General features: G+C 35.0%; 1 protein-coding gene across 1 annotated transcript in view; it reads right to left on the bottom strand.

Annotated features, from left to right (window-relative positions):
* Positions 1-1,764: 1,764 nt before the first annotated feature.
* The window catches only part of LOC149796871 (inhibitor of growth protein 1-like), a 29,104-nt gene continuing 16,248 nt past the window's right edge, over positions 1,765-14,620 (bottom strand). Inside the window, exons 3-4 of the mRNA XM_089961517.1 lie at positions 12,665-12,876; positions 1,765-8,201 (exon numbers count right to left, since the gene is read on the bottom strand). Coding sequence (XP_089817643.1) covers positions 7,929-8,201; positions 12,665-12,876 — 485 coding nt within the window. The 3' untranslated portion in view covers positions 1,765-7,928. The remainder of the gene's footprint in view (positions 8,202-12,664; positions 12,877-14,620) is intronic.

Here is a 14,620-nt window from a genome sequence, read left to right as displayed (position 1 = left end):
TTTTGATTTAAGAACACGTAAAGTGGGCAAGGGTTAACTTCAAGAAGTGAAAGTTCATTGGAAAGAATATCCATATTGTAGTGGCCACACTGGATGTCAAATTGGCATCATTTTTGTCTATGACCAACTAGACATCATATGAAGTCTTTCAGTAAAATCACCATGTTGATATGACCATTCATTTCGGAGCAGTGGTGACTGTGATGGCGAAATTAGATGTGCAAGCAGCACCTTTGCATTTAGGACCAACTAGATAGTATATAAAGTCATCTGGTGAAATCCCCATGGCAGTATTATCATTCAAAACGAGTAGTGATAACAAGATTTGGACATCAGATTGGCACCGTTTTGGTTTAGGAGCAACTAAATGTATAAGAAATCTTTTTGGTGTAAACCCCATGTTGATATAACCCTCCATTCAGGAAGAGCAGTGATAACAAGGTTTTCAATATGGCCAATGTAGCAGCCATGTTGGCTGTTCATGCAGGACCATTTTCATTTATTACCATCTTAATCCTGGATGAACATCTTTGTAAAATTTCATTCGTAGTCTTTTAGTACACGTTGTTCCAATGGCTGAATGGACAAGGCACAAGAGGCCATCCATTCAGCTCTAAAATATAAATTATAAAATGCTATTTTGATTGCTGTAAGTGCTACTCAGCAAGACCTGGTATCTTTAATCCAATGAGTGCATAATTTGTACAAACATGAGAGGCTTTCATGTGAGAAGATTTCTGTCCATCGAATGGCCACTTGGGGGGTCTTTATTGATAGCAATTCATTCAAAGTTCCTTTGGCCATTGTAGAATATTAAAAAATTATTCAACAATACAGTTTCCTTTAAGTTTTACCAATTTAGAATTTCCAGTTCCATGAAGCAGACAGTACAAAAGAAAGATTTACTTTGTCAATCCTATGGTGCATATGGCAATCAGTAGAACTGTCTGTCCTTCCTATTCATGCTGCTGTTTGTTCTAGTTCATGCTGTCAGTATGTCCTTCCTGTCCATGCTGCTGTTTGTTCTAGTTCATGCAATCAGTATGTCCTTCCTGTCCATGATGCTTACTGTCTTTCATTCTAGTTCATGCTACTTTCGGTCTGTCCATGCTGCTCAATGTATGTCATTCTAGTTCATGCTGCTGTCGGTCTGTCCTTCCTGTCCATGCTGCTGTTTGTTCTAGTTCATGCTGTCGGTATATCCTTCCTGTCCATGCTGCTCACTGTCTTTCATTCTAGTTCATGCTGCTGTCGGTCTGTCCTTCCTGTCCATGCTGCTCACTGTCTGTCATTCTAGCTCATGCTGCTGTTGGTCTGTCCTTCCTGTCCATGCTGCTCACTGTCTGTCATTCTAGTTCATGCTGCTGTCATTCTAGTCCATGCTGCTGTCTCTGCTCACTGTCTGTCATTCTAGTTTATGCTGCTGTCTGTCCTCCCTGTCCATGCCACAACCCATCATTACACTCACCGAGATGAACTTGTAGTGATGATGCATATTGGAGAGAATTATATGATAGAAGATCTGGGTTTGTGTACTGTATAGCTGATGCTTTATTATTAACACATTTTTAAAGAAAGGGAGGTTCATAATGTTACAGTGTGAGGCAACTGTTTATTTTGAAAAGTGTCCCTGATACCCAAGGAAAAATCAGTTTCAAAGTTTACTTGTCATGTGTGTGTGTATGTGTTTGTGCGTGCAGATGGTAAGTGTATAATTATTTCAATCGATACGATGTTAAATGGTTTTACGATTCAAAATGCTGATAGTCTTCAAATTTTTATTTAAAGGGTCATGGAAAGAACAATAAATACCCTTTACAAAAACTGATGCAGAATGTATCTATAGAAATGATACTATAAATAGTCCTATGCATAACTTGCAAATTGTCTAAGCTATACTGTGTATAATATAAACACTCAATGAATGATAAATCGTGAACATGGTTTCTGTGGAAGCCATGTCATTGACAGAGAAGCTGCCTTAGCCACAAACCTGACACCCATCATGCTCTGCCAAAAAGTTTCTCAACCACTTTGAGCCATCAGAATCCTTGAGATGCTTTAGAGGGCCTGCATCAGTTGCTACACAGAACTGGTTACCACAATCATTCAAAATGAAATGTACTATTTATATTATTCAGACAAATATACTTTGCATTGTCTTCATGTTTCCCTCTGCAATTTAGCATACATTGCAGAGTGAAGAATTGGTAATGATCTTGTAGTAGCTAATTCCATGTGACTGACAATTGGTACATTCCCTCAAACATGTGGTAAAATCTGGAGACACTGATTGTTTTATTATGTTTGGCAATACAGTTGGATTCTTTTGTTGTTAAACAAGGTTAGATAGATGCAAACATTCATTTATCAACCACATAACATCAAAGTCGAACAAATACATGTAATTAGCATATACATGGTGTAGACGATAGTGATATGGTAGTTTGAAAAAAATGCTATCTGCCTAATAAACACCATATCCTCTTTTCTTCTACAAGGAAAATTAAAGTTAACCCATTTTGTTTTTGCAGTAATCATAAAGTAGAACATTATTCAAGTAAAAATAAACATAAAAACATCTTGTCAAAAAAAAACATTCTGAACACAACAGTCTTAGAACTGCTAGCCTTGCAAAATTTGTATCGGCTATTAGTGTAATCCAAAATAAAATAGGAATATGAGTCTCTTGAAGGGACCGATGCTCTAGTGACTGAAAAGAATTTTCAGGAATTAAAGACCAGACAGTTTTTTTTAAAAAAATGCTAAATCATCTTGAATATTTGTGAGTGATATGATTTTTAAATTAGCCACTATGGGATGTAAGACTGGCCTAATTTTCACTGAGGATAAATTAGACATCATTAGAAAACCTTTTAGTCCAAGCCATATGCCAGTATGACCATCTAATCAGGAGAATTAGTGACAAAATCTTCATTATGTTCATCATCGCAGCTTATTGGATGTATGAATGGCGCCATTATCAGTTAGGACCAACTTGATATCGTTAGAAGACTTTTGGTGAAAACTATGCCGATGTGATCAACAATTTCTCAGGGAGTAGACATCATGCTTGCCATACTGGATGCCAGACTGGGATCATTTTCATTCAGAACTAATTTGACACCATGTGAAGTCTTTTAGTGAAAAATCCCATATTAGTATGACTTTTAATTTTAGAGTAGCAACAAGATCGGCACATTTTAATTCAGGACCAACTACGAATCCTGATCTTCTAGTGAATACCCCATGCTGATGTAACTTTTCATTCAGAAGGAGTAACAAAAACAAGGTTGTTGCCATGGTGGCCATTCTAAATGCCATATCAGTACCAAGTAGATGTCATAAGAAGTCTTCTGGTGAAAACCCAATGTCAATGTGATTTTCCATCTATAAGGAACAGCAATAAGGTTTTCAAGCTGGCAGCTGTGGCAGCCATATTGGTTATAAGATCAGCACAACTTTTATTTACCACCTACTAGACACCACAAGAAGTCTTCCAGTGAGAAGTCCATGCTGATATAACAAGGTTCGAAATTAACGTTAGCAATCTAGCACATTGAAAAGTACAATCCTGATGTACCAGTAAACAACAAGCTGAGAAAAGGAGATAAACAAGAGGTTTCTTGCTAGTGAAATTTTATATTCAAAACAATAAATAAGCTTGTGGACATAAAAATTGCCTCATTTTAGCTACTTCAAATTACTGCAACAGCAAAATGCAGTTAGTACTTTAAAAAAAAGTCAAGCCCGGTTTGACTTGCTGGTCGGGATTAGTAGAATTAACAAGATTTTCAAGATCGCTGTTGTATCCTAATGATAACAAAATTTTCAAGATGACTGCCATTGTAGCTATATTGAGTATCTGAGCAGCACCATTTTCATGTAGGACCAACCAATCCTTGGGAAGAGTTAGTGTTTCAAGTTTCATAGCAATCCTCCGAGTAGTTTTAGAGTAGCAGTAACAAAGTTGTGCTATAAAAATACAATGGACCTGGACCGTTGGATGAAGAGTAATGGACAACAGTTAATCCCATAAGCTATTCTGGTCTATGACCTGGTGAGTTAAAACTCATTCCTATCAATAACTAAAATATCTGATGGAGTGAATTTGAAGAAAATGTTGAGCAGAAATGATTGCTTTAATATGGATTCATAATTCTAGGTGTCCAAAACAACAGTATACAAACTGACTAACTTGATCTTAATGTAAAGTTTTAATTGGATATTTTCATTGACTTTCCCTTAAAAACTTTACTTAGTCTAAATTCAACTTTATTAATTTGCTTTATCCAATGCAATGAATGCACCTCGTCTAAAAGTAATTCCTGTCCAGCATTACAGGTATTGTATGAGTTTGGAATGTATAGGCATCTTTTTAATACAAAATGCATACAGTGTCACTACAGTACACTACAGTGTTGCTATTCCCACACAAAGTGCTATATACGTACCAAGATATAAACACTTATTAACAGATATTCATTCCATCTGTTGGCCATTCTGCTTTCTATGAATAATGCCAAACAGTCTACTGACAGAAGAAGTTGAAAATGAGATTTTACTCCCATTTGATTTCAGTTAGATGTAATTCCCTTGGTCCAAATATTCCAACCCAATGAATTAAATTCTTTATCATCAGTTGTCTCCCTTGTAATGAGGTCAAAAGCTTAACTATGAGATTCTGTGAAAACAATGCTTTCAGATTTAGCATGGTTATAAAAGAAGAGCTAATAAAAAGTCTAAGTCAGAAGGAATGTTGCAAATTATATGCATTCATTTACCTTTATAGCACATGTAAAAAACATTAAATTTTTATAGGTACTACAATTTATAATCTTAATTCTTGACAGCTGATCACTGTTCATTAAGTATTTTGGTAGTTGGAAACGAAAACTACCAAAATGGGAAACCAGAAATAAAAAAGAACCGGAAGTGATTGTAAATAGTTTTTGAATGTGACAATGCACTATGACATTGTATGCATTTTGTATTAAGAAGATGCATATACATTCCCATCGCATACAATACCAGTAATGCTGGACAGGAAATACTTTTAGACAAGGTGCATACACTGCATTGGATAAAGCAAATTAATAAAGTTGAATTTAGACTAAGTAAATTTGAAAAATTTAAATTCAGTGAGCTCTTTGGCTGCAAACCTTCATCAGAACAAGTATAATGGATATGCCTGAAGTGTAAACAGTCATTTTTGGCATATTGTAAAAATTCATCAAGACTTGAAAATTTCATGAAAATTAATTGCATATGAAAATTGTTGTTTATATATTAACTGACTATTTTGCCCCACTCCATTCTTATGACATCAGAATATTTAATGCACATATTGTTCATATAAAATCATTTCTAACTAACCTTAGTGTCAAACAGTTCCTTAAAAGATAGTTACTGAAGGAAATATTAAAGGTGTTTGCTTTTGTCAAATTCATTCTTAATAAGACAGTTTTAAAGGAAATAATAAAGCTGTCTGCTTTTGTCAAATTCATTCTTAATAAGACAATTCTAAAGGAAATATCAAAGTTGTCTGCTTTTGTCAAATTCATTCTTACTGCACAGCTTGAAATGACATGATCATTATATTAGGATATGATTGATATGTCACTTTTTAACTAGGAGTCTCATAGTGTCATGAATGATGGGAGAGTCTGGTCATAATGTTACTTTTACCTAGGTGTATCATAATGCTAAGAATTCTGGGACAGATTAGCTGTGATGTGATTCACTTTTTACCTAGGTGTATCATAATGCTAAGAATTCTGGGACAGATTAGCTGTGATGTGATTCACTTTTTACCTAGGTGCATCATAATGCTAAGAATTCTGGGACAGATTAGCTGTGATGTGATTCACTTTTTACCTAGGTGCATCATAATGCTAAGAATTCTGGGACAGATTAGCTGTGATGTGATTCACTATCTACCTAGGTGTATCATAATGCTAAGAATTCTGGGACAGACTAGCTGTGATGTGATTCACTTTTTACCTAGGTGCATCATAATGCTAAGAATTCTGGGACAGACTAGCTGTGATGTGATTCACTTTTTACCTACGTGCATCATAATGCTAAGAATTCTGGGACAGATTAGCTGTGATGTGATTCACTTTTTACCTAGGTGCATCATAATGCTAAGAATTCTGGGACAGATTAGCTGTGATGTGATTCACTATTTACCTAGGTGTATCATAATACTAAGAATTCTGGGACAGACTAGCTGTGATGTGATTCACTTTTTACCTAGGTGTATCATAATGCTAAGAATTCTGGGACAGACTAGCTGTGATGTGATTTACTTTTTGCCTAGGTACATCATAGTACCATGAATACTGGTAGAGAAATTTCTTGATGTGGTTGTGACTTTTGTGTCTTAAAACGAGAAAAATTATTATACAATCTTAACAATCACAGCAGCCCTCAAAAAGTCAATGAAAAATATGCAGAAAACCTACTCATATCCATAACTATATCATACTTAAAAAGTATTCATTTGCCAACATGGCATTTTCTTATAGAGTATTTGGTAAGGAGTATATGATCTTTAACCTACATAAATATGATGAATTTTAAATATTCCTGGAGCTATTACTGCAAGTGAAATTAGTGACAGGTACTATTTTCCTACACTTGTCTATGAAACCATAACTTGGGGATAAATATTCACATGAAATTAGCACATTAACAAGCACACCAACCTATTAATTTTTCAATAATTGTGGATTACTTGGACTCTTATCTATGTAAAAATGTCAATTTAAAAAAAAAACTAAACATTCCACCAATTCATTAGCTCTGTGATTTCTGTAAAACAAGCATCTTGCTGAACCAGATTTCTAACACAGTTCTGTGTGATCTCTGCAAAACAAGGGTCTTGCTAAACAAAACCTCTTGGATAGCTCTGAGAGATTTCTGCCAAACAATAACATGGTACAAAAAGAAAACTTCTCTGTAAAAATGTTTTCCAAATGTTTGATAGAGTTAAGTGATTGAGGAGATGAAGTGACATTAAAAGTCATTGCGATAATAGTTTCACTGGTTGACAGACACAATTCCTGCATCTTTGTCTATACAAAAAACATTTAATGATATCCAGTTAAGCTTACAATAAAATCTGAGGCATAAATGATTGAAGAATATATGTATGTCCAGATGGATTTTGAGACGGCAATAAATGTTTCTGTAGTTTAGCTGATTAAAGTGCAATCTAATGGAAACAGCAGTCAATGAAACCTTTACCAGACCCTCAAATGTCAGATTTCACAGAGCCATGCAAGAGTCTTGTTGATTCAAACTCATTACTAAATACTTTTCAAAAAAATTTTTTTTTTGATTTATAGATCGATGTAATGTTACCATAAATGACATCATAAGATAGTAGATCTTTCAGTCACAGACTAAAATATATAACACTGTGAACTATCAACTGAAAGCATTATACAATGTTTAATTGTATTATTTTCAACATACAGTATTTGTACAATAACATGCCAAGAAGACAAAGCAATCACTGATGTGTAATCACGGAAAATGAGTTTTCCAGTGATTATCTGATACTATGTATGAACTCTGCCACAGCAAATATCGTACAAATTGTATAAGGAATGAAATCCAGCTGTCTTCCTTTTATGAAATGAACTTTTCTGCATTTACAAGGTTGCTTTGAAAAATGGGATACCCTTGTGGCAGGAATAAAAAAGTACAACTGTACTACATTAGAACATATCCACTGTGTCTTAGGTTATGACTTCAATAGTTAAACTACCTGTGTTGTGAAATCATAACTTTTAGGCAGATGAGATGGTCCTTCAAGACAGGTTTTACTGCTGTAAGACAAAGTGGTCTTAAATCAGAGGAAGGGAGCACAACTGCATTTACACATAAATGATGTAACGGTTTGATAAGCATGGTTGGTGCTATATTTTCCGCATCACTTTGCTTGATTCCCCTCGACAATTTGGGCAATACCACCTTCCTTTAGGTTTTGTGGCGAGTCCTACACAATTAAAATGGAACCATTCAATAGCACAGGCATCATTGTCACAACCAATCATTTCCCCATAAGAAACTTGCTCACACAAACAGTATGTAGGTTCATCAGGATCAATTGGAGGGTCTATGGAAGATTCTTCTTTTTCTTTTTTGGCCTTTCTTTTCTTCTTTTTCTTAGGAGCTTTGTCTTTTTCCTCCTGTTTAAATGAAGATGAAAAAGGTGATTAGTTTGTATTTAATATAAGCATCACACATTAATTATCAATTAATGAGCCCAACCAAGCATTGTGCCACCACCTCCACCCCAAGTTCCATGAAACCAACATCCATTTTGCTAGCCTCTGAGTTCCATGATTTCAACATAAGGTAGTCCAGATCCACCATTCTGTGACATGGAGGAGGTAAGATAAATACATTTTCATTCAGAACCAGCTAATATAGTGTCATAACAGGGATTTTGGGAAAACCCCATAATCACATGCGCATCTGTTCAGGACGAGTAGTCATATACATATTTTCAGGGTCAAGGCAGCATTTTGGAATAACTATGTATTGCAAGAAATAATTTTGTACTTTTTTAATGTTGATATGGAAACCTGTAATGCAGAAGCATCTGATAAGCATTTTTTTCCCTCCAAATTCTGGAAGGTCATGTCAGGATCATTTTCAATTGGGACCAACTACATACCATGAGAAGTGTTTTAGTAAAATACTTGTTTCGATATGACTAACCCTTTAAAGGAAGTGGTGTTAGCATTTTCAAGATGGCTTTTATCTACGACCAACCAGACATTATAAGCAGTCTTTCATTGTAATTCCATGTCAATATGACCTCTGTTCAAGATAGAAGCAATAACAAAATTTTCAATGTGGCCATATTTGATTGGTACTATTTTCATTGTGGACAAATTAGCATCACAGATCTTTTGGTGAAAATCCATGTTGATATGGCCATCAGGAGGAGTAGCAATAACAAGTTTTTCAACGTGGTCGTTATGGTGGGCATAACGAACAAGAGATTGGCACCATCTTCATTCAGAAGCAACTTGACATCTTAAAGTGTCTCTCCATGTTGTGGGAGTAGTAGCAAATAAAGCATTTTGTGGCAATACAATGTTTGAATTGCATTCGTAAAACATTTCCATTAATCTATTAAAAACATTGATTTTATTATATAATTTTTAAAAGCAGAAAATGTCAACTTGCATGGATTTTCTCCAGTTGGCATCAATGTGATTAAGTTCTGTAATACAGCAAGTACATTGATAAAAACGTTAATAAATTTTGCAATAATTTTGGGACAGCATTGTTTCACAAATTTAGCTTGTACATATGCTTCTAACAGCATTTTATTTAAATAATGACTATTTGCATGAAAATGAAGGGATTTTTTTCTTCTCTTAACACAATTTCATTCACAGATTGATTGATACTGTAAGGATGGGGTAGTGTAGAAACATCGGCAAGTGTTTGTATTGAGAGACTTCACAGTAACATCTTTAAAAGATTTTTTAATGGTTGTAAAGATTTTGGTTGTTTATTTTGTTTATTTCTAATTTTTATTTGGCCTTGACAAGTTCACAGTCTAGTTTGGCAGCAGATGCTGTATCTAATTTGCAATTGTTATTTAATTTCAGTTTGCAATAAACTTTAATCAACGCCCAATTTATCCATCATTTTCAAATGATGCGAGTCAAAATAACTAAGAAAGGTAATACCTGAAGACCAAAATTCTGGAGTTCGTTTTTAGGCATTTCTTTACGATATCTCACTGACCGAATACATTTACACTAGACTATCTGTACATCCTGTTGTGGAGAGGGGGAGAGAGACAGGGTGCGAGAAAGAGCAGAAAAAAAGAAGGCAAATGCAGGTTTGAATAACATATGTAAGGACAGATACAGTTCCTAAATGAAAAAAGTAGTTCCAAAAGTGATAGTGAACTGTGGCAATAAAGGTATTATGACTACTTTGGCAATACAATTGGTATGACTACTGTGGCAATACAAGTGGTATGACTACTGTGGCAATACAATTGGTATGACTACTGTGGCAATACAAGTGGTATGACTACTGTGGCAATACAAGTGGTATGACTACTTTGGCAATACAATTGGTATGACTACTGTGGCAATACAAGTGGTATGACTACTGTGGCAATACAACTGGTATGACTACTGTGGCAATACAAGTGGTATGACTACTGTGGCAATACAAGTGGTATGACTACTGTGGCAATACAAGTATTATGACTACTGTGGCAATACAACTGGCATAACTACTGTGGCAATACAATTGGTATGACTACTGTGGTATTACAATTGGTATGACTACTGTGGCAATACAAGTGGTATGACTACTTTGGCAATACAAATGGTATGACTACTGTGGCAATACAAGTGGTATGACTACTGTGGCAATACAAGTATTATGACTCCTGTGGCAATACAAGTGGTATGACTACTGTGGCAATACAAGTGGTATGACTACTGTGGCAATACAATTGGTATGACTACTGTGGCAATACAAGTGGTATGACTACTGTGGCAATACAATTGGTATGGCCACTGTGACGATATCATTCTTCTCCCACTGATATATTTCAGCATCTTAATCTTACTATGAAATATTTAACAGAAAATTTGTCATGCTAGATATTAGATTTCATGTACGACCAATCATATCTCATAAAATGCTGCTATGTCCATTCATATAGGAAGAGAAGCAGGGACACAATTTTTAAGATGGTCATTGGATTAGACATACTGACTACCAACCAACATCCATTTTCATTCAGGGCCAAAGAGACCATGGGATGAATGTGTGTATAAAGTTCCATCACAATCCTGCAAGTAATTCAGAAGAAGAAGCAAAAACAAATTTGTGCTAATGGACTGATGAGGGACAACAGGCCATCCCACAATTTCTTCTAGTCCTTGGCCAGTAGAACTAAAAATACAGTTGTATTTATTAGCAAAAAAGAGATAAATAATTTCTTTAGTGTAGGGATCCTCATTCATACTGTATGTCAATTATCATGAAGATTTTTTAAGGCAGAAAATATCACCTCATGCAGGAATTAAACACTGTGTCATTTAACTTCAGCACAATCTTATGCTCAACATGAATTTTTACATAAAATGTTAAACTGTTGTGAAAATTAGAGCTCTATTAATAGGACATTTTAACTACATATTTACACTTTATCTGGCTAAGCTTCAGTCGTTCAGTAAAAATCATATATTGAAACGACAATAAATTTAGGAAATTTTCAAAAAATGGCTGCTGTGATATGCAGGCAGCACCATCTTCATGTAGAACCAAGAAGACACAATAAGTCTTCTGGTGAAAACCGATGTCAACATGACTTATTCTTTCAGAGGAGTAGCGATAAAAAATGTTAATGATGAGTGCTGTTGTGGCCAGAATGGACATCACTTCTAGCTCCATTTTTATTTATGACCAGCAAGACATCATAAAAACTCTTTTGGTCAGAACCCATGTCAATATGACTTCCCATTCAGCAGAAGTAGCATAAACAAGATTTTCAAGATGGCTGTCATACAGGCTATATGGCACATCAGATTGGCACCATTTTCATTTAAGACCAATTTAAAAAAACAAACATAAAAAGTCTGTTAGTGAAAACCTATTGTTCATATAACAATCCATTCACTAGAAGTAGTGATAAGAATTTCAAGATAGCCACTCTGGATATATTGGATGTCCAAGTGGCACCATTTTCACTTATGGCGAATTGGATCATAGGATATACATGTGTATAAAGTTTTCACGGCAATCCTCCTGCAATAAGAAACTGGTTCTAACATATGAACAGACGAAGGATTACAGACCATCCCATAAGCTCTTCTGGTCTATGACCAGTTGAGCTACAAGTAAGGATCCCACTATTAACTACATCAAAGTAAAAACACTACAGTAAACTACCGATTTACGGGTATTCGACTTACTAGAGTCTTGTGTTTCGTGAAATTAACACCCAAGCAGAAAAATACACTCCGAGAGGTGTATAATTCACACATATACATGTGAATTTGCAGCATGGGTTCCCAAGCAGGAACAGTCATAACTGTATGGGTTTCACTCCCCTTTGATGAATGGATTTTGAGTCATGAGAATTTGACGTGATGTTTCTCAGGAATGCAATATATGCATATTGTATTCCTAACCTACAGGCAAGAAGAATCTGTTTGTCCAGTCAGATGCAAGCTTCCTGGTTGCCTATAGTGAAAATTTGGTTGTCTTGGGCTGCCAGGTAACATATTTATCTGCCCCTGCTCTAACACTTTGATATTTTAGCCTACATAGCATGTACAAATCCTGCTGTAAGTTTTCTTTTGTTTGCTCTAATTTTGACAAAACATTTAGTAGTGACTTGGCAGTATTGTTGAAATATATTCACACATTTTGATAAAAGAATCTTTAATTTTAATTTAAATGACATGTTAAGAACTAGGCAGAGTACAGGTTCTTGGTAAATTAAAATTGGCGTAGTTAAATGACATTATCTGGATTGTTCCGTATGGGTGTTCATTGTATTTTACCATATTTAATTAAATGTTATAAATGAATCATTTAACTTTACATTCTAAGTCAATCCTAACACTATCACTGTCAGAAACATTACCTGGTTCCTTACCTTTTCATCATCTTTGGACGTACTGTCATGATGTTTCTGTCGTCTTTGCCTCCTCTGAGGAACTATCTTTTCAGTTTTTTCTTCCTGTTTGACAGCCTTTGTGACCGTTGTGGCTGGTACTGGTGTTATTGGTGTTGTTGTTGTTGTTGATGTTGCTGTTGTTACAGGTGCTGGGGGGTCCTCTTTCTCTGGTTCCCTTGTTGCTGTTGGATCTAAACAATATAACTCCAAATAATCAACAAAAAGCCGAATCTGGAACAGTTGTATATTTACCATTATTTACATTTGTATTACTGTAGTTAAGACAATCTATGCACCTGTTTTATGTCTGCATTCTTTCCCACTGTGAAAAAGCAGGGCTACTTAAAAAAAAATACTGACTAACATTTACCTGACTACTCTGTAAATGTGAACCAAGGCATGCTCTTACTCTCATGTTAGCTGTCTCTTTAGTCCAGGTTACCTCAGTTTTCTTAAACATCCAGCTTAACATCGCGGAGGCCATTAACTGATTTTTTTAATAGTCAATTTCAGCATTTTTTAAACAATTAAATCACTATCACTAAAGTTAGCAGTATATACAAAAATGGATATACAATGCAATTCCTTTTAGTGCATATACACAACATTGTTAATATAACAGCCTTTCTAAGCAGTCCTGTTAGCACATAGAACAAAACACAGTATAGCTTTTGTTATGATCGGAATGATTTTCATTTTTCAGGATTTAATTTTTTTTATACAGAAATCATTTAAAGGGATCTCTCTGAATACCGTACAAAGTATTAGTAGTATTATATTAATACAGTGTGACCCCGCTATAACGCGCTCCGTTATAACGCGAATTCGGATATAACACGGTCGTGGCGTGGCTCCCGAAATTTCATATACATATATTTTTCTTGTGCACAAAATATTTTCTTAAAAAATACGAAAAAAACGTAAAAAGTTGCTTATCATTTTGGGATAGAGATCGCGTATGAATAAAAAATGCACGATGATTGTGGCTTGGCACCTGAAATTTTATATGTATTTTTCTCATACATGAAAAAGTATTTTTCTTGTACATGAAAAAGTACTTTTTCTTTGTTCTTAAAAGTAAGAAGAAGAAGAAAAAAAACCACATAAAAATTTTATTCTGGGATCGCGTAGGTCTTCGCCAATGTCGCGAACTTGGATTATTTTTCCTTATTGGCTGCAAAACATACCATGTGGATTTTTTATTTGTTGGTGACATTGTTGGCTGTTTAAAATTTTAAATACAACCATTGGTTTGGAGTGCAGATATTCAGAGGCCCCATGAAAGGAAGCCGCAAACTGGATATAAAATGCACTGAAATTTATATATTGTAACATAAACAATTTCTTTGTCTATACTGACAAACTATCTAAACAGTGCATTGTTATATCATAATCCGCTTATCCTGACATCTTGCATGAGTTCTGTATCTTGTGAAATATCCGCTTTTTTGCTGTTGACATTTCTGGTAACGGAGATCAACTGGACATGGCATTCTCTCGTAATCTGTCTTTCATCGGATTTTCGGCCGCTAGCTAGTAATTAATATATTTACAAAGACTGGCATTTGTGTGTGGATGGTAAGTAAAATTCCTCTTCTTTTCACTCTGAATTAAATCCTTCAGAACACTCACGTTTTTTTGTAATAATCTATGTCATCAGAACACCTGCGTCTCTATCGTCCGTTGACCCATTGTTAATTTGCAGACGCATGTGTAGAAGGCAGCATCACACTGCTACGACAAATGTAAAAATAAAGAAAATAAAAAATAAAAAAATCTAATTGGTTTATTCAGTAGGCATGGAGGGACAGTAACTAGAATAGTCTAAATGACGACCAATATCTTTTAAAAATATATCCAGATAAAACAGTTTGCTAAAATTTCAAAGGAAACAGATTACCTTTGAAGCACCGACTGTCATGAAAACGTACTCAG

Source organism: Sinohyriopsis cumingii, chromosome 6 (assembly GCF_028554795.1).
Source record: "Sinohyriopsis cumingii isolate HCF-2022 chromosome 6, ASM2855479v2, whole genome shotgun sequence".
Lineage (NCBI taxonomy): Eukaryota > Metazoa > Mollusca > Bivalvia > Unionida > Unionidae > Sinohyriopsis > Sinohyriopsis cumingii.
Note: the sequence above shows the minus strand (reverse complement) of the source record. Positions and strands in the feature narration are given on the sequence as shown.